This window comes from Callithrix jacchus, chromosome 12 (assembly GCF_049354715.1).
Source record: "Callithrix jacchus isolate 240 chromosome 12, calJac240_pri, whole genome shotgun sequence".
In the NCBI taxonomy this organism is placed as follows: domain Eukaryota; kingdom Metazoa; phylum Chordata; class Mammalia; order Primates; family Cebidae; genus Callithrix; species Callithrix jacchus.
Window position 1 is genome coordinate 108,175,356 of NC_133513.1, and position 20,283 is coordinate 108,195,638.

Here is a 20,283-nt window from a genome sequence, read left to right on the forward strand (position 1 = left end):
TCATCATTTCTGATTGCTGCATAATATTCCATGGTGTATATGTGCCACATTTTTCCAATCCAGTCTATTATCAATGGGCTTTTGGGTTGATTCCAGGTCTTTGCTATTGTAAACAGTGCTGCAATGAACATTCGTGTACATGTGTCCTTATAGTAGAACGATTTATAGTCTTCTGGATATATACCCAGTAATGGGATTGCTGGGTCAAATGGAATTTCTATTTCTAAGGCCTTGAGGAATCGCCACACTGTCTTCCACAATAGTTGAACTAATTTACACTCCCACCAACAGTGTAGAAGTGTTCCTTTTTCTCCACATCCTCTCCAGCATCTGTTGTCTCCAGATTTTTTAATGATCGCCATTCTAACTGGCGTGAGATGGTATCTCAATGTGGTTTTGATTTGCATCTCTCTGATGACCAGTGACAATGAGCATTATTTCGTATGATTGTTGGCCTCATATATGTCTTCTTTCATAAAGTGTCTGTTCATATCCTTTGTCCACTTTTGAATGGGCTTGTTTGTTTTTTTCCTGTAAATCTGTTTGAGTTCTTTGTAAATTCTGGTTATCAGCCCTTTGTCAGATGGGTAAACTGCAAAAATTTTTTCCCATTCTGTTGGTTGCCGATTCACTCTAGTGACCGTTTCTTTTGCCGTGCAGAAGCTGTGTAGTTTCATTAGGTCCCATTTGTCTATTTTGGCTTTTGTTGCCAATGCTTTTGGTGTTTTGTTCATGAAGTCCTTGCCTACTCCTATGTCCTGGATAGTTCTGCCTAGATTTCCTTCTAGGGTTTTTATGGTGCCAGGTCTTATGTTTAAGTCTTTAATCCATCTGGAGTTAATTTTAGTGTAAGGTGTCAGGAAGGGGTCCAGTTTCTGCTTTCTGCACATGGCTAGCCAGTTTTCCCAACACCATTTGTTAAACAGGGTGTTTCCCCATTGCTTGTTTTGTCAGGTTTATCAAAGATTGTATAGTTGTAGATATGTTGTGTTGCCTCTGGTGCCTCTGTTTTGTTCCATTGGTTTATATCTCTGTTTTGGTACCAGTACCATGCTGTTTTGATTACTGTAGCCTTGTAGTATAGTTTGATATTCGGTAGTGTGATGCCCCCCGCTGTGTTCTTTTTGCTTAGAATTGATTTGGCTATGCGGGCTCTCTTTTGGTTCCATATGAAGTTCATGTTGGTTTTTTCCAGTTCTGTGAAGAAAGTCAATGGTAGCTTGATGGGGATAGCGTTGATTCTGTAAATTACTTTGGGCAGTATAGCCATTTTCACAATATTAATTCTTCCTAACCATGAACATGGAATGTTTCTCCATCTGTTTGTGTCCTCTCTGATTTCGTTGAGCAGTGGTTTGTAGTTCTCCTTGAAGAGGTCCCTTACGTTCCTTGTGAGTTGTATTCCTAGGTATTTTATTCTTTTTGTAGCAATTGTGAATGGCAGTTGGTTCTTGATTTGGCTTTGTTTAAGTCTGTTATTGGTGTATAGGAATGCTTGTGATTTTTGCACATTGATTTTATATCCTGAGACTTTGCTGAAGTTGCTTATCAGTTTCAGGAGTTTTTGGGCTGAGGCGATGGGGTCTTCTAGGTATACTATCATGTCGTCTGCAAATAGAGACAATTTGGCTTCCACCTTTCCTATTTGAATACCCTTTATTTCCTTTTCTTGCCTGATTGCCGTGGCTAGAACTTCCAGTACTATATTGAATAGGAGTGGTGAGAGAGGGCATCCTTGTCTAGTGCCGGATTTCAAAGGGAATGCTTCCAGTTTTTGCCCATTCAGTATGATATTGGCTGTTGGTTTGTCATAAATAGCTTTTATTACTTTGAGATACATTCCATCGATACCGAGTTTATTGAGGGTTTTTAGCATAAAGGGCTGTTGTATTTTGTCAAATGCCTTCTGTGCGTTAATTGAGATAATCATGTGGTTTTTGTTTTTGGTTCTGTTTATGTGGTGAATTATGTTTATAGACTTGCGTATGTTGAACCAGCCTTGCAGCCCAGGGATGAATCCTACTTGATCATGATGAATAAGTTTTTCGATTTGCTGTTGCAATCGGCTTGCCAATATTTTATTGAAGAATTTTGCATCTATGTTCATCATGGATATTGGCCTGAAGTTTTCTTTTCTTGTTGGGTCTCTGCCGGGTTTTGGTATCAGGATGATGTTGGTCTCATAAAATGATTTGGGAAGGATTCCTTCTTTTTGGATTATTTGTAATAGTTTTAGAAGGAATGGTACCAGCTCCTCTGTGTGTGTCTGGTAGAATTCGGCTGTGAACCCGTCTGGGCCTGGGCTTTTTTTGTGTGGTAGGCTCTTAATTGCTGCCTCGACTTCTGCCCTTGTTATTGGTCTATTCATAGTTTCAGCTTCCTCCTGGTTTAGGCTTGGAAGGACACAGGAGTCCAGGAATTTATCCATTTCTTCCAGGTTTACTAGTTTATGTGCATAGAGTTGCTTGTAATATTCTCTGATGATGGTTTTAATATCTGTGGAATCTGTGGTGATTTCCCCTTTATCATTTTTTATTGCATCTGTTTGGTTGTTCTCTCTTTTCTTTTTAATCAATCTGGCTAGTGGTCTGTCTATTTTGTTGATCTTTTCAAAAAACCAGCTCTTGGATTTATTGATTTTTTGAAGGGTTTTTTGTGTGTCAATCTCCTTCAGTTCAGCTCTGATCTTAGTTATTTCTTGTCTTCTGCTGGGTTTTGAGGTTTTTTGATCTTGCTCCTCTAGCTCTTTCAATTTTGACGATAGGGTGTCAATTTTGGATCTCTCCATTCTCCTCATATGGGCACTTATTGCTATATACTTTCCTCTAGAGACTGCTTTAAATGTGTCCCAGAGATTCTGGCATGTTGTGTCTTCGTCCTCATTGGTCTCGAAGAACTTTTTTATTTCTGCCTTCATTTCATTGTTTACCCAGCCAACATTCAAGAGCCAGTTGATCAGTTTCCATGAAGCTGTGCGATTCTGGGTTTGTTTCTGAATTCTGAGTTCTAACTTGATTGCACTATGGTCTGAGAGGCTGTTTGTTATGATTTCAGTTGTCTTGCATTTGCTGAGCAGTGCTTTACTTCCAATTATGTGGTCAATTTTAGAGTAGGTGTGATGTGGTGCTGAGAAGAATGTATATTCTGTGGATTTGGGGTGGAGAGTTCTGATAATGTCTATCAGGTTTGCTTGCTCCAGGTCTGAGTTCAAGCCCTGGATATCCTTGTTGATTTTCTGTCCGGTTGATCTGTCTAATATTGGCAGTGGAGTGTTAAAGTCTCCCACTATTATTGTGTAGGAGTCTAAGTCTCTTTGTAAGTCATTAAGAACTTGCCTTATGTATCTGGGTGCTCCTGTATTGGGTCCATATATGTTTAGGATCGTTAGCTCTTCTTGTTGTATTGATCCTTTTACCATTATATAATGGCCATCTTTGTCTCTTTTGATCTTTGTTGCTTTAAAGTCTATTTTATCAGAGATGAGGATTGCAACTCCTGCTTTCTTTTGCTCTCCATTTGCTTGGTAAATCTTCCTCCATCCCTTTATTTTGAGCCTTTGTGTATCCTTGCATGTGAGATGGGTTTCCTGGATATAGCACACTGCTGGGTTTTGGCTTTTTATCCAATTTGCCAGTCTGTGTCTTTTGATTGGTGCATTTAGTCCATTTACATTTAGGGTTAATATTGTTATGTGTGAATTTGATACTGCCATTTTGATGCTAGCTGGCTTTTTTGCCCGTTAGTTGTTGTAGATTCTTCATTATGTTGATGCTCTTTAGCATTTAGTGTGATTTTGGAATGGCTGGTACTGCTTGTTTCTTTCTATGTGTAGTGCCTCTTTCAGGAGCTCTTGTAAAGCAGGGCTGGTGGTGACAAAATCTCTGAGTACTTGCTTGTTCGCAAAGGATTTTATTTTTCCTTTACTTCTGAAGCTCAGTTTGGCTGGATATGAAATTCTGGGTTGAAAGTTCTTTTCTTTAAGGATGTTGAATATTGGCCCCCACTCTCTTCTGTCTTGTAGAGTTTCCGCCGAGAGATCTGCTGTGAGTCTGATGGGCTTCCCTTTGTGGGTGACCCGACCTTTCTCTCTGGCTGCCCTTAGTATTTTCTCCTTCATTTCAACCTTGTTGAATCTGACGATTATGTGCCTTGGGGTTGCTCTTCTTGCGGAATATCTTTTTGGTGCTCTCTGTATTTCCTGCATTTGAGTGTTGGCCTGTCTTGCTAGGTGGGGGAAATTTTCCTGGATGATGTCCTGAAGAGTATTTTCCAGCTTGGATTCATTCTCTTCGTTCCCTTCTGGTACACCTGTCAAATGTAGGTTAGGTCTTTTCACATAGTCCCACATTTCTTGGAGACTTTGTTCATTCCTTTTTGCGCTTTTTTCTCTGATCTTGGTTTCTCATTTTATTTCATTGAGTGGATCTTCGACATCAGATATTTTTTCTTCTTCTTGGTCAGTTTGGCTATTGAAACTTGTGCATGCTTCGTGAAGTTCTCGTATTGTGTTTTTCAGCTCCTTTAATTCATTCATATTCCTCTCTAACGTATCCATTCTTGCTATCATTTCCTCAAATCTTTTTTCATATCTTTTTTCAAGGTTCTTAGTTTCTTTGCATTGATTTAATAAATGTTCTTTTAGCTCACAAAAGTTTCTTATTATCCACCTTCTGAAGTCTAATTCTGTCATTTCATCACAGTCATTCTCCGTTCAGCTTTGTTTTCTTGCTGGTGAGGAGTTTTGGTCCTTTCTAGGAGGCAAGGCATTCTGGTTTTGGATGTTTTCCTCTTTTTGTGCTGGTTTCTTCCCATCTTTGCGGATTTATCCACTTGTCGTCTGTGTAGTTGTTGACTTTTCGATTGGGTCTCTGAGTGGACACCCAGATTGTTGGTGATGAAGTATTTCTATTACTTGGTTTTTCTTCTACCAGTCTAGCTCCTTCACTGTACGACTGCTGAAGTCCACTCCAGGCCCTGCTTGTCTGGGGTGCACCTATAGCAGCTGCGGAACAGTGAGGGATGCTACCAGTTTCTTTTGCTGCTATCTTTGTCCCAGGATGATGCCTGACAAATGTCAGTCTTTTGGACATAGAGGGGTCAGGGAGCTGCTTGAGGAGACAGTCTGTACTTTATAGGAGCTCAATTGCTGAGCTGTGAGCTCTGTTGTACATTCAGGGCTGTTGGGCTGCTATGTTTGATTCTGCTGCAACATAGCTCATTAAAAAAACCCTTTTTTTCTCAAATGCTCTGTCTTGGGGGGTTGGGGCTTTGTTTTTGGTTGTCCGTTGAGGTGTCCTGCCCAGCTAGGAGGCAGTCTAGACACTATTTTCCTGCCAAGGCTCCGTCCTGCTGTTGTGAGGTTTGCTCTGTTGCTGCAGGCTCTGCCCTGCTGCTGCGGTATTCGCCATGGGCTACGCCCTGCTGCGGAGTCTCTCTGTTGTAGCGGGTTGCCTTGGCAATGGCAGGCTGCGTCAGCAGTGGGCGTGTCTCTCTGTAGGGGCGGGTTGCCTCGGCAACTGTAGGCTGCATCAGCAGTGGGCATGCCTCTCAGTCGGGGTGGGTTGCCTCGGTAATGGTGGACGCCTCTCCCCCATGGAGCGCCTCAGGGACCGTCTCCTCGGTGAGTGTTTGGAATCGCCATTTTTTCTGTCCCACTGCGCTACCCCAAACGCTGTGTTTCTGCAATCCCCTGGGTTGGCCCACTGTCCAAGTCTCCTTCAGTCTCAAGTTCAGCCCTCTCAAGTCTCAGGTTGCCGGTTCAACAGGGCACCCAGACAAGTATGCCCCGTGGGGAGTGCTGTGTCGGGCCGGCCGCCGCCACCCCGGCTGCTGGCTTCTCCAGGCAGAGCCTCTGCCTGGTGTCTTGTGTCTCCTTTATACTTGGGAATTTCCCCATTCTGTGGGCAACAAAGATCAGTCTGAAAATTCAGCTCTGACTCACCTCTCCGCAGATTCACCGAATGCTTCAATCCTGGGTTGTTCTCACAGTGCCATCTTGAGTTCCCCTCATATGCGTTTTTTTAAAAGCATCCCTTGCATATGATTAGTGTTTTTATTAGTCAAACTGCATTGGGATATGACTCTCTTGAAAATACAGTGAGCAGAATAGGATAGACTGGATTGGAAAAATGTGGCACATATACACCATGGAATATTATGCAGCAATCAGAAATGATGAGTAAGTGTCGTTTGTAGGGACATGGATGAATCTGGAAAACATCATCCTCAGCAAACTGACACAAGAACAGAAAATGAAACACCGCATATTCTCACTCATAGGTGGGTGATGAAAAATGAGAACACATGGACACAGGGAGGGGAGTACTAAACACTGGGGTCTATTGGGGGGAAAAGGGGAGGGCCAGTGGGAGGGGGAGGTGGGGAGGGATAGCCTGGGGAGAAATGCCAAATGTGGGTGAAGGGGAGAAGAAAAGCAAAGCACACTGCCATGTGTGTACCTACGCAACTGTCTTGCATGCTCTGCTCATGTACCCCAAAACCTATAATCCAATAAAAAATTAAAAAAAAAATAAATAAATAAAAAAAAATAAAATAGGAAATCAGTTACGAAAATGTTAGATGGACTAGAAACACCAAAAGGAAGGGATCACCAAGAAATCCAGAAGGGGGTACATACCGAGGCTGGAGCCTATGATCATATTCGCCACTGAGCAACTAAACATACCACTTTTGATACTGAGCAGGGAATACCTATTAAGCTAGCACCACCATTACCTACCACAGTCTTCCTGTTCCTGCTGCTAGAGGCAAAAACAGAATATTTCCTCTTGTCCTTCAATCTCAAGCTAGTACTCCCATTGGTGGAACCTAATAGAAACAGAATTTTCAAGAGAGCCTTGGAAATTTTATTGTTTAGGTTTTCATCTTTTGAAATACAAAGGACTTTATAAAAAGGAAACTAGGGCTTATAACCAACAAATAAAGGACCAATACAGTACTAAAAATGTGTTCAAGTAATCTTAGATTGTTAAGGGTCGGTATCATAACATTTTATCTTTTTAATATCAGTGACTAACTCTGTCACATAGTAGACCCTCATAAAATATTTTGTTAAATTATTTTTGAAGTTATTTATGTAATATAAGAATAAAATTTTTCTTTTTCTCTTGCAAACACAAAAAAATGTTCTTTTTAGTATTTCAGAGTTTAATTTCATCTATGGAAACACCAGTGTTACTCAACTTCAAACCTAGCACCTAACCTGACACATATTTAATAAGTGTTTATTGATTAAATTAATATTATATAGATGATATTTACTCATAAAAATATGTCATTAGAATTAACTTGTTGGTATTTTTGGTGATATATTAGTTATATTTAAATATACTACTTAAAATTTATAATTTATTTTCTTTCTGTTACAGCATCAAACACTTGGCTTGTTCCAGAAACTAAAGGAGCTATTGTACAAGGTGGATATGGCCATACCAGTGTGTATGATGAAATAACAAAGTCCATTTATGTTCATGGAGGGTATAAAGCATTGCCAGGCAACAAATATGGATTGGTTGATGATCTTTATAAATATGAAGTTAACACTAAGACTTGGTGAGTACAAAAAATAACATATTTTCTATGTTGCCTTCACTATTGTAAATAATTGACTTTAAAATGGTTTCTCACATAGAAAAACTTTATGTGCATTAATTGCATAGCTGATATCATCTTCATTCATATAAATAATTTTGTTTACCAGTATGACTTTGATATCATCTGTCCAGGGGTTTGTTCTTCTTTGCACTCACATTTTATTGTCATGTGTAAATTTTAAAAAGCATTTTTTAGTTTCATCATCTAACTTCCTGTGAACTACAGAGCTTGTGGCATTTAGCTAAATTTTCCTTTTGTTGCTATAAACAATGCTAAATTGCACTTATTGTACTGGTCTTTTCATATGTATATTTAAGAATTTCTCTAGGATGCATACTTAAAAGTGAGATTGTTATATCTGAGAGTTTTTGTATCCTCAACTTTATTACATGTTGCTGAACTGCTTTTCAAGTCACTTTGGTAATGTATACTTCCACCATCAGGGTATGTGTTCCCGATTCTTCATGTTCTTGTCAACACTTGAAAATTGTGAGAATTTTTACCTTTGCCAAGGTGATGGGTGTGAATGGTATTTTAATGTGCATTTTCCTGATTACTATTGTAAATGTCTTTTTTGTAAAAATTGCATTTTAGGTATTGGGGTACATGTGCAGAACATGCAAGATAGTTGCATAGGTACGCACGTGGCAGTGTGATTTGCTGCCTTCCTCCCCTTCACTCATATCTGGCATTTCTCCCATGCTATCTCTCCCCAACTCCCGCCTCCCCACTGTCCCTCCCCTATTCCCCCCAATAGACCCCAGTGAATAGTGCTCCCCTCCCTGTGTCCATGTGTTCTCATTGTTCATCACCCGCCTATAAGTGAGAACATGCAGTATTTCATTTTCTGTTCTTGTGTCAGTTTGCTGAGAATGATGTTCTCCAGGTTCATCCATGTCCCTACAAAGGACACGAACCCATCGTTTTTGATTGCTGCATAATATTCCATGGTGTATATGTGCTGCATTTTCCCAGTCCAGTCTATCATCGATGGGCATTTGGGTTGGTTCCAGGTCTTTGCTGTTGTAAACAGTGCTATAATGAACATTTGTGTGCATGTGTTCTTATAGTAGAATGATTTATAGTCCTTTGGATATATACCCAGTAATGGGATTGCTGGGTCAAATGGAATTTCTATTTCTAGGTCCTTGAGGAATCGCCACACTGTCTTCCACAATGGTTGAACTAATTTACACTCCCACCAACAGTGTAAAAGTGTTCCTATTTCTCCACATCCTCTCCAGCATCTGCTGTCTCCAGATTTTTTAATGACCATTCTAACTGGTGTGAGATGGTATCTCAATGTAGTTTTGATTTGCGCATCTCTAATGACCAGTGATGATGAGCATTTTTTCATATGTTTGTTGGCCTCATGTATGTCTTCTTTTGTAAAGTGTCTGTTCATATCCTTTGCCCATTTTTGAATGGGCTTGTTCTTTTTTTTTCTTGTAAATCAGCTTTAGTTCTTTGTAAATTCTGGATATCAGCCCTTTGTCAGATGGGTAAACTGCAAAAATTTTTTCCCATTCTGTTGGTTGCCGATTCACTCTAATGACTGTTTCTTTTGCCGTGCAGAAGCTGTGGAGTTTGATTAGGTCCCATTTGTCTCTTTTGGCTTTTATTGCCAATGCTTTTGGTGTTTTGTTCATGAAGTCCTTGCCTACTCTTATGTCCTGAATGGTTTTGCCTAGATTTTCTTATATAGTTTTTATGGTGTTAGGTCGTATGTTTAAGTCTTTAATCCATCTGGAGTTAATTTTAGTGTAAGGTGTCAGGAAGGGGTCCAGTTTCTGCTTTCTGCACATGGCTAGCCAGTTTTCCCAACACCATTTATTAAACAGGGAATCCTTTTTTTATTGCTTGTTTTTGTCAGGTTTATCCAAGATTGTAAGGTTGCAGATATGTTGTGTTGCCTCCGATGCCTCTGTTCTGTGCCATTGGTCTATATCTCTGTTTTGGTACCAGTACCATGCGGTTTTGATTACTGTAGCCTTGCAGTATAGTTTGAAATCCAGTAGTGTGATGCCTTTCACTGTGTTCTTTTTGCTTAGAATTGATTTGGCTATGCAGGCTCTCTTTTGGTTCCATATGAAGTTTAAGGTGTTTTTTTCCAGTTCTGTAAGAAGGTCATTAGTAGCTTGATAGAGATAGCATTGAATGTGTAAATTATTTGGGGCAGTATGGCCATTTTCACGATATTAATTCTTCCTAACCATGAACTTGGAATGTTTCTCCATCTGTTTGTGTCCTCTCTTTTTTCCCTGAGCAGTGGTTTGTTGTTCTCCTTGAAGAGGTCCTTTACGTTCCTTGTTAGTTGTATTCCTAGGTATTTTATTCTCTTTGTAGCAATTGTGAATGGCAGTTTGTTCTTGATTTGGCTCTCTTTAAGTCTGTTATTGGTGTATAGCAATGCTTGTGATTTTTGCACATTGATTTTGTATCCTGAGACTTTGCTGAAGTTGCTTATCAGTTTCAGGAGATTTTGGGCTGAGACGATGGGGTCTTCCAAATATACTGTGATGTTGTCTGCAAATAGAGACAATTTGGCTTCCTCCTTTTCTATTTTAATACCTTTTATTTCTTTTTTTGCCTGATTGCTCTGGCTGGAACTTCTACTACTATATTGAATAGGAGTGGTGAGAGAGAGCATCCTAATCTAGTGCCAGATTTCAAAGGGAATGCTTCCAGTTTTTGCCCATTCAGTATGATATTGGCTGTTAGTTTGTCGTAAATAGCTTTTATTATTTTGAGATATGTTCCATCAACACCCAGTTTATTGAGGGTTTTTAGCATAAAGGGCTGTTGAATTTTGTCAGAGGCATTCTCTCCATCAATTGAGATAATCATGTGGGTTTTGTTTTTGGTTCTGTTTATGTGGTGAATTATGTTTATAGACTTGCATATGTTGAACCAGCCTTGCATCCCCAGGATGAATCCTACTTGATCATGGTGGATAAGCTTTTAGATGTGCTGTTGCAATCGGCTTGCCAGTATTTTATTAAAGATTTTTGCATCTATGTTCATCATGGATATTGGCCTGAAGTTTTCTTTTGTTGTTGAGTCTCTGCCGGGTTTTGGTATCAGAATGATGTTGGTCTCATAAAATGATTTGGGAAGGATTCCCTCTTTTTGGATTATTTGGAATAGTTTCAGAAGGAATGGTAACAGTTCCTCTATGTGTGTCTGGTAGAATTTGGCTGTTAACCCATCTGGACCTGGGCTTTTTTGTGTGGTAGGCTCTTAATTGCTGCCTCAACTTCAGATCTTGTTATTGGTCTCTTCATAGTTTCGACTTTTTCTTTGTTTAGGCCTGGGAGGACACAGGTGTCCAGGAATTTATCCATTTCTTGCAGGTTTACTAGTTTATGTGCATAGAGTTGTCTGTAATATTCTCTCATGATGGTTTGGATTTCTGTGGAATCTGTGGTGATTTCCCCTTTATCGTTTTTTATTACATCTATTTGGTTATTCTCTCTTTTCTTTTTTATTAATCTGACTAGTGATCTATTTTGTTGATCTTTTCAAAAAAAACCAGCTCTTGGATTTATTGATTTTTTGAAGGGGGTTTCATGTCTCTCTCTCCTTCAGTTCTGCTCCGATCTTAGTTATTTCTTGTCTTATGCTAGGTTTTGAGTTTTTTTGATCTTGCTCCTCTAGCTCTTTCAATTTTGATGATAGGGTGTCAATTTAGGATCTCTCGACTCTTCTCATGTGGGCACTTATTGCTATATATTTTCCTCTAGAGACTGCTTTAAATGTGTCCCAGAGATTCTGGTATGTTATATCTTGCTTCTTGTTGGTTTCGAAGAACTTCTTTATTTCTGCCTTCATTTCATTTTTTATCCAGTCAACATTCAAGAGCCAGTTGTTCAGTTTCCATGAAGCTGTGTGGTTCTGAGTTAGTTTCTGAATTCTGAGTTCTAACTTGATTGCACTGCGGTCTGAGAGACTGTTTGTTATGATTTCCATTGTTTTGCATTTGCTGAGGAGTGATTTACTTCCAATTACGTGGTCAGTTTTTGAGTAGGTATGATGTGGTGCAGAGAAGAATGTATATTCTGTGGATTTGGGGTGGAGAGTTCTGTAAATGTCTATCAGGTTTGCTTGTTCCAGGTCTGAGTTTAAGTCCTGGATATTCTTGTTGATTTTCTGTCTGGTTGATCTGTCTAATATTGACAGTGGAGTGTTAAAGTCTCCCGCTATTATTATGTGGGAGTCTAAGTCTCTTTGTAAGTCATTAAGAACTTGCCTTATATATCTGGGTGCTCCTGTATTTGGTCCATGTGTATTTAGGATCATTAGCTCTTCTTCTTGTATCGATACTTTTACCATTATGTAATGTCCCTCTTTGTCTCTTTTGATCTTTGTTGCTTTAAAGTCTATTTTATCAGAGATGAGAATTGCAACTCCTGCTTTTTTTTTTGTTCTCCATTTGCTTGGTAAATCTTCCTCCATCCCTTTATTTTGAGCCTTTATGTATCGTTGCATGTGAGATGGGTTTCCTGGATACAGTACACTGATGGGTTTTGGCTTTTTATCCAATTTGCCAGATTGTGTCTTTTGATTGGTGCATTTAGCCCATTACATTTAGGATTAATATCATTATGTGTGAATTTGATACTGCCATTTTGATGCTAGCTGGCTGTTTTGCTTGTTAGTTGATGCAGATTCTTCATTTTGTTGATGCTCTTTAGCATTTGGTATGTTTTTGGAGTGGCTGGTACTGGTTGTTCCCTTCTATGTGAAGTGCCTCTTTCAGGAGCTGTTGTAAAGCAGGCCTGGTGGTGACAAAATGTCTGAGAACTTGCTTGTTTGCAAAGGATTTTATTTTTTCTTCACTTCTGAAGCTTAGTTTGGCTGGATATGAAATTCTGGGTTGAAAGTTCTTTTCTTTAAGGATGTTGAATATCGTCTTTCACTCTCTTCTGGCTTGTAGGGTTTCTGCCAAGAGATCTGCTGTGAGTCTATTGGGTTTTCCTTTGTGGGTAACCAGACCTTTCTCTGGCTGAGTGTAGCATTTTCTCCTTCATTTCAACCCTGGTGAATCTGACAATTATGTGCCTTGGGGTTGCTTTTTTTGAGAAATATCTTTGTGGTGTTCTCTGTATTTCCTGCACTTGAATATTGGCCTGCCTTACTAGGTTGGGGAAGTTTTCCTGGATAATATCCTGAAGAGTATTTTCCAGCCTGGATTCATTCAGGTACACCTATCACACAAGTCTCTTCACATAGTCCCACATTTCTTGGAGACTTTGTTCATTCCTTTTTGTGCTTTTTTTTCTCTAATCTTGCCTTTATATTTTATTTCACTGAGTTGATCTTCGACCTCTGCTATCCTTCTTCTGCTTGGTCTATTTGGCCATTGAAACTTGTGCATGCTTCGCAAAGTTCTTGTGTTGTGTTTTTCAGCCCCATCAATTCACTCATATTCCTCTCTAAGTTGTCCATTCTTGTTATTTCATCAAATATTTTTTCAAGGTTCTTAGTTTCTTTGCATTGAGTTAGAACATGTTCTTTTAGCGCATGGAAGTTTCTCATTACCCACCTTCTGAAGTCTGATTCTGTCATTTCATCACACTCATTCCCCATCCTGCTTTTTTCCCTTGCTTGTGAGGAATTACAATCTCTTGTAGGAGGCGAGGTGTTCTGGTTTTAGGTGTTTTCCTACTTTTTGCGCTGGTTTCTTCCCATCTTTGTGGATTTATCCTCCTGTCATTTGTGTAGTTGCTGATTTTCAGATTGGGTCTCTGAGTGGACTTTCAGATTGTTGATGATGAAGTTATTTTTGTTTCTTAGTTTTTCTTCTAACAGTCTGGCCCCTCTGCTTTAGGATTGCTGAGGTCCACTCCAGGCCCTGCTTGCCTGGGGATCACCTGCAGCAGCTGCAGAACAGTAAGGGTTGCTGCCAGTTTCTTCTTCTGCTATCTTTGTCCCAGAATGATGCCTGCCAAATGTTAGTCTGATTAGTTGTTTGAGAGGTGACTCTTTGGATATACGGGGGTCAGGGAGCTGCTTGAGGAGACTGTCTATTCTTTATAGGAGCTCAATTGCTGAGCTGTGAGCTCCATTGTTCATTCAGAGGTGTTAGGCAGGTACGTTTAAGTCTGCTGCAGCAGAACTCATAAACCCCCATTCTTTCCCCAGGTGCTCTGTCCCGGGGAGTTAGGGCTTTATTTATGAGTATCCATTGCGTTGCTGCCTTTTTTGTTTTTTTTTTTTCAGGGCTGTCCTGCCCAGCAAGGTGGCAGCCTAGTCACTCCCTGCAGAGGCTTTTCTGAGCTGCTGTGTGGTCCGCCCTGCTGTGGGCTCCGCCCTGCTTCCGTGTGGACTTCTCTGTAGTCTTCTTTATATGGGTTTGGTTAGAACTGCCTCAGCAATGTTGGCCCACCTCTGTACTGGCGGACTGTCTCTGTTATGGCAGGTTGCCTCGGCAATGGCAGGCTGCGTCAGCAATGACAGACTACTTCCGTAAGTGGTGGAGTGCCTTGGTAATGGCGGACGCCCCTTTCCCACAGAGCTGGAACATCCTGGGTTTAGCTGTGCTTGCCATGAAACTCTCAACCCTGAGCGTTTCCAATTGCTGTTTTTTGTTTGTTTGTTTGTTTGTTTGTTTTTGTGTGTGTGGGACCCACTGAGCCTGATCACCTGGCTCCCTGCCTCAGAGCCTTTTTTTTTAAGTTGAATGGTTGACTCTCTCCCAGGTGTTCCAGTCGCCTGCTGAAAGGGTGAAGGGATCTCTGTGATTTTTTGTGTGGTGACCCACTGTGCCGGCTGAAACAACGTCGCTGCCTGGGAATCTCCTGGCCCGGCTTTATGTTTCAGTCCTGTTTAATCAGATGAATGGGCTAATCTGCCTTCCTGGATCTCCAATTGCCAATTTAGCAGGGCAACCAGACCAGTGTATTTTATACGGAGAGCCACTGTGCTGCGGCGCCGGCCAAAACAGCCATGCCAGCTGAAATTGCTGTGCTGGCTGAATCAGCCATGCCGGCGACCCATGGGGCTCCTCCACCTGGGAATCTCCTGGTATGTGGGCAATAAAGATCCTTCTGGAAATGCGGTGTCCACTCACCCTCTGCGCTTTCACTGGGAGCTTCAATCCTGAGCTGCTCCTACAGCGCCATCTTGAATCTTCTCCGTATATGTCTTTTTATGTGTTCATTTGCTCTTATTTCCTGTTAAGTGAATTGCCTGTTAAAATTCATAATGTTCTCTTTATGGTTGAAATATTATTAAATTTTCATGTATTGAGTTTCTGGGTGTAGAAGAAGTTTTAAAATAAAATTTTTGTTGTACTAATGTTTTTGTACAAAAAAATTTTGTACAAAATTTTTGTTGTATTAATTTTTCTTTGTAAAATCCGGGAAATGACTTTTGTTTTTCTTTTAAGACAGTATACATTCTTTTGAACTTCTAGCATGAAGTTACTTTATGTGATCAAAGGAAATACACATGATTTGATTTCCACCAAATTATGATTTGTTCTAACCCCTTCACTGTCACAGATATATACTAATTTTTACTTTTTTTTAAAAAGATAGAATTGTAACACCTTTTTTCTTTTGATCATTTTGTTAATTTTTTCTTTAGTCTAATAAAATTCAGTTTTATTCTTTATATTTTTATAAATATTTTATTTTATATAACTCATAGATTGCATCTTATTTCCTTAAATTTAATATTTATAAATTTTTCTCTCACATTTTGCTATGTTAGCAACTTGAATTGTGGTATAGTGATTAAGGTACTATCAGTCTGTTTCACATTTTAAACATACATTTAATTAAATTTATTTATTTATTTTTTTGAGAGAGAGTTTCACTCTTATTGCCCAGGCTGGAGTGCAATGGTGTGATCTCGGTTCACTGCAACCTCCGCTTCCTGGGTTTAAGTGATTCTCCTGCCTCAGCCTCCTGAGTATCTGGGATTACAGGCATGCACCACCATGCCTGTCTAATTTTGTATTTTTAGTACAGGTAGGGTTTCAACATGTTGGTCAGCCTGGTCTTGAACTCCTAACCTTATGTGATCCACCCGCCTCGGCCTCCCAAAGTGCTGGGATTATAGGTGTGAGCCACCATGTCTGGCTCTAAAAATATATTTCAAATACTGTATCATACCAAAAAGGAAAACTAACTTCTGTATTAGGGACACAGTATATAGTTCACAGTAATAATAATGGGTATAGCAATACTCAGGTAAGAAAATCTTAATAAAAGTGAATGGATAAGAGAGCAGAATTGGATATTATTTGTGTAAAGTCAAAATGAGAGATTTAGTTGTTGCTCACTACTTGAATGAAATTTTTGCAAATTTTACATGCTTTTCCACCAGAAAACTTTATATAGTGAAAGTTTTGCCTAGAAGAATGTAATTAGCAGTCCTGGCAATTTTAGTATGTGCACAAATGGTACTGGATAATTATATTGTAAAACAATTTACTAAAATAATTTGTAAATTATTTTAAACACCTCATTACAAATATGTTGTAGATGTATGATGCTTTAATATTTTAATGGGTCTTAAATTTCTTAAACACACAAAGTTATCAGTGAGTACTAATTGATTTTTTTATTATCCTTTAGGTTTGTAGTATTCTTAAAGTTTTGATGTTCTTTTTTAGCTTATTTGTTAATTTGCGGTTATATATGTATTATATCAGCAGTCTCCAACCTTTTTGGCACCAGGGACTGGTTTTGTGGAGACAATTTTCTATAGACTCAGGGAGGGGAGATGGTTTTTGAATGATTCAATTGCATTAGATTTATTGTGTACTCTCTTTCTATTATGATTACAGTGTAATATCTAATGAAATAATTCTACAACTCACCATAATGTAGAATAAATGGGAACCCTGGGCTTGTTTTCCTGCAACTAGATGGTCCCATTCTGGGGGTGATGGGAGACAGTGACATCTGAAGTGTGTTGCTTATGTTCAGTCTACTCCATAATCTCCTTTCACTTGCTGTCACTGCAGAAAACTCTGCTTCACAAAGACAGGATGTTGGAAATAGAAGCAGGCTTTTTGGTGCTTTTGTGGCAGTCTCAGGACATTCTGTCTTGACTTTAATCCACAATGTACAGTGATTTGAAGTTGTCCCAAACATACATTTAAGGCTACTGTCATTTGAGGTCTCATACAGTTGATCCTCTTCTAGCATGGACAAAGTCGATTCACCTGGCTTATTCACAAATGGGTTATGGATCCATTCCTTCCCAGTTTGGGAGTCTTTTGAAGTCGGGAAGTAATGCTGAAATGAAATTCTTTTGTAATCTGTGATAGGTGTTCATGCACCAGCTGGGAGAAAGAAGGCACTAGCTCAGTCTCTTTCAAAATCTCTTGTTATGTTTGACACATGTCAGAAATCCCAGTGTTTACTTGTTGCCCGCATAATTCCATTTTGGTTTTGAATGCAGCCTCTTTACCTACCAACTTGAATGCTGTTGTTCTCTCCTGAAGTGACAAAATGAGTTTCTTGAGCAGGTTGAATATGTCATACAAGTAAGCAAGTTTGGTGACCCACTCTGTGTCACTGAAATGTGCTGCCAGTGGTGGCTGTTTTTCTAATAGAAATCTCTGCAGTAGCCCTCATAAGTCAAAAACTCAGTGACTCACCTTTAAAAAGCCATCTCACGTCTGTGTATAAGAGAAGACGTGTGTGCTCTGCAGCCATCTCCTCACAGAGCAGTGTGAACAGATGTGAGGTAGGGCATGTACTTTAATATGGTTGATAATTTTCATCACATCTTGGGAAACATTGTTAAGTTCAGATGACATTTTTCGCCTAGCCAGCATTTCTCTATTAATGACACAGTGAGTAGACTCACATTCAGAAGCAACCTCTTTGACCCAAGCAGTGAAACCAGAAAGCTGTTTAGTTACAGAAGCCACTCCATTTGTGCATATATTGACATAAAATGACCAATTCAGTTTTCCTGATATGTAATCATCCAGAGATTTGCATACTTTTGCAGCTATTGTGTTGGTTGTCAACAAAAGTGCACATAATAGTCCAGGTGTGGTGACTCATGCCTGTGATCCTAGCACTTTGGGAGGCTGAGGCAGGTGGATTGCTTGAGCTTAGGAGTTTGAGACCAGCCTGGCCAATATGACGAAACCCCATTTCTACTAAAAATACAAAAGTTAGCCAGGCATAATGGCACATGCCTGTAGTCCCAGATACTTTAGGGACTGAGGTGAAAGGATCACTTGAACCTGGGAGGTGGAGGCTGTGGTGAGCCAAGTGGACAGTGGTCATGCCACTATCCTCCAGCCTGGGTAACAGAGTGAGATCCTATCTCAAAAAGAGAGAGAGAAAGAGAAAAAACATGCACGTAGCATATCCTCATGCACATCCTCTGAAAAATATATTGAACAAAAACAATCATTGTTGCCTTATTGTCAACATGGATCAACTTATCAACCTGGATTGCTTACCTAGGTGACTCATTAATTATCTCTAACTATTGTACCTCAGTATCCTCTGCTATTTCATTAGTTCATCTAGTTATGGTACTAGCTGAAAGAGGACCATGGGTCATCTTTTGAACTGCAGCCTCTCCTTAAAGACTACAAATGTCTGTAGCAGCAGGCAGGATCAACTCTTTATCAATAGTAAAGGGCTTCTGAGCTTTGGCAATGTGGTTAGCTACCAAGAAGGATGTTCTTAGTACAGACATATTTGATGAAGTGGTGGCTTTCAATAGTTGGTTCAGTTCTTTATGTTCACTTTTTTTTCTCTTGAAGAACTCCAGAGGCTTGTTTTTTAATGCAGGGTGCTTGGTCTCCTTATGGTGAAGCAGTTTTGAAGGTTTCATGGCTTCATTGGATAGCTGGTTGCCACATGTTATATAAAGTAGACTTGGAGAATGTGAATCACCTGTCATAATGAACCCATAATTTAAGTAGGACTCTCAATATTTTCTTCTAAATGCAGCTTTCTTTTTGTTGGCAGTCTAAGAGTCTTCCACTGTCTCATCATTTCCCTCCTTTCAAAGAAGCTCTCCAGTGATGTTTGTTTTTTACTCAGTTTGGCTGGGGTTAGTTGGTGGACTTACTAAAGTGTGACTGAGACAAGTGCACAGTGTGAGAAAGAGGCACGGACAGAAATGGTAAATAAAATAATGGGGGGTGGCAGTGCATGCACAAATGAAAATAAGTGTCGGACTCTGGCTTCGAACATGCTACCAGATGCAACTGTACAACTGAAGTACATCAACTCACTTGCTACTATAAAGCCTGCTACCAGATGCAGCTTAATTGCTACTTGCCACTCACTCACTGATAGGGTTTTGATATGACTCTGCAAGCAAGTGATTTATTATGGTCCCTGTGCAGTCAAACCTTTCTGCTAACAGGAATCTGTATTTGAAGCCACCCCAGCCCTAGCATCACCACCTCAGCTCCACCTCTGATCATCAAGCATTAGATTCTCATAGGGGCATGCAACCTACATCCCTCACATGTGCAGTTTATAATAGGGTTTCCACTCCAATGATAATCTAATGTCTCTGCTGATCTGACAGGAGGCAGAACTCAAGCAGTAATGTGAGTGATGGGGGATGGCTGTTAAGACAGATGAAGCTGTGGTCGCTTGCTACTCACCTCCTGCTCTGTGGCCTGGTTCCTAACAGGGTGTTGAGAACCCCTAGATTATATTGTATATGATGTCATCATTATATGTCCATTATGTATCACCACTATGTATTTGCTGTATAGACTGATATTTACTTTTTACCGCCTCAGAACTGGTTTCAGTTTTTAGTAGATATGGTTACATAGATAGGGCACTTTGTTCAGATACTAGGAAATGTGTTTTGAAGACTTACTCTCTTTCAGTGGTGAAATGAATTCTTTTGGACTGTTACTTCCCCTGAGAAAAATTAAGAATTTTATTTGCTTAAAGCATGAGAGAACTATCAAAACTATGAGAATTTGTCAGAGATTTAGGAGAGCTACAATGTCAAGGGATACAAGACTGGCATTTTATACAATTTTAAGCTTGAGACCGTTAGAAATCCTGGAAACTTTCTGCGACACTGAGCAGTCCTTTTGTCAGTCATTATGGAGGAATAAAATTAGGTTTCCAGATGTGCCAAGGAAGAGGAGCCTTGGTATATACTTAAGGATTTAGTCTGGCCCCTGATGTTCTAAGCCCTACTCATGATAATTAGCCCACCTTTGAATCATCACAGTCTTTTATTAGATTATTGTGAAATGCTCATAATGTAGTTAGATGGCAAAATGAAAAGTGAATAGTTTATTGAGGGAGATAATATCATACAGAGCCTTAAAGTATTTCTTCTATATATTATATACAATATCTGGGACAAGCTAAAAAAAAGACTTAGAATAAGGTAAGATATGAAAAAAGCAACATCCAGAGACATACATATAGGATCATGGTGTTTTTTAGGCATGAACTTTAAAATAATTATTGTATGTTTAAGGAATTAAAGTTTAAGGTAGATAATATTAGCAGAGGACTGGATACTTATACTAATGAATCAAATGGAAATTCTAGAACTGAAAAGTACATTGAGTAAATTAAGAATTCCTTGGATGGAATTAACAGCATATTAGACACAGCTGAAGGGGTAAATAATAAAATGGAAGAGAGATCAGAAGGAAATATCCAGACTGAAGCAAAGAAAGACAAAAGGATAACT

At 39.5% G+C, this 20,283-nt stretch overlaps 1 protein-coding gene across 13 annotated transcripts in view; it reads left to right on the plus strand.

Annotated features, from left to right (window-relative positions):
• ATRNL1 (attractin like 1) overlaps positions 1-20,283 on the plus strand; it is an 839,028-nt gene that overhangs the window by 123,842 nt on the left and 694,903 nt on the right. For all 13 annotated transcript variants that reach the window (XR_013525132.1, XR_013525133.1, XR_013525131.1 and 10 more), the window contains exon 9: positions 7,389-7,572. Coding sequence is in view for 10 of the 13 variants with exons in the window: in XM_035269198.3 (XP_035125089.1) it covers positions 7,389-7,572 (184 nt within the window). In the remaining 3 variants the exon portion in view is untranslated. The remainder of the gene's footprint in view (positions 1-7,388; positions 7,573-20,283) is intronic.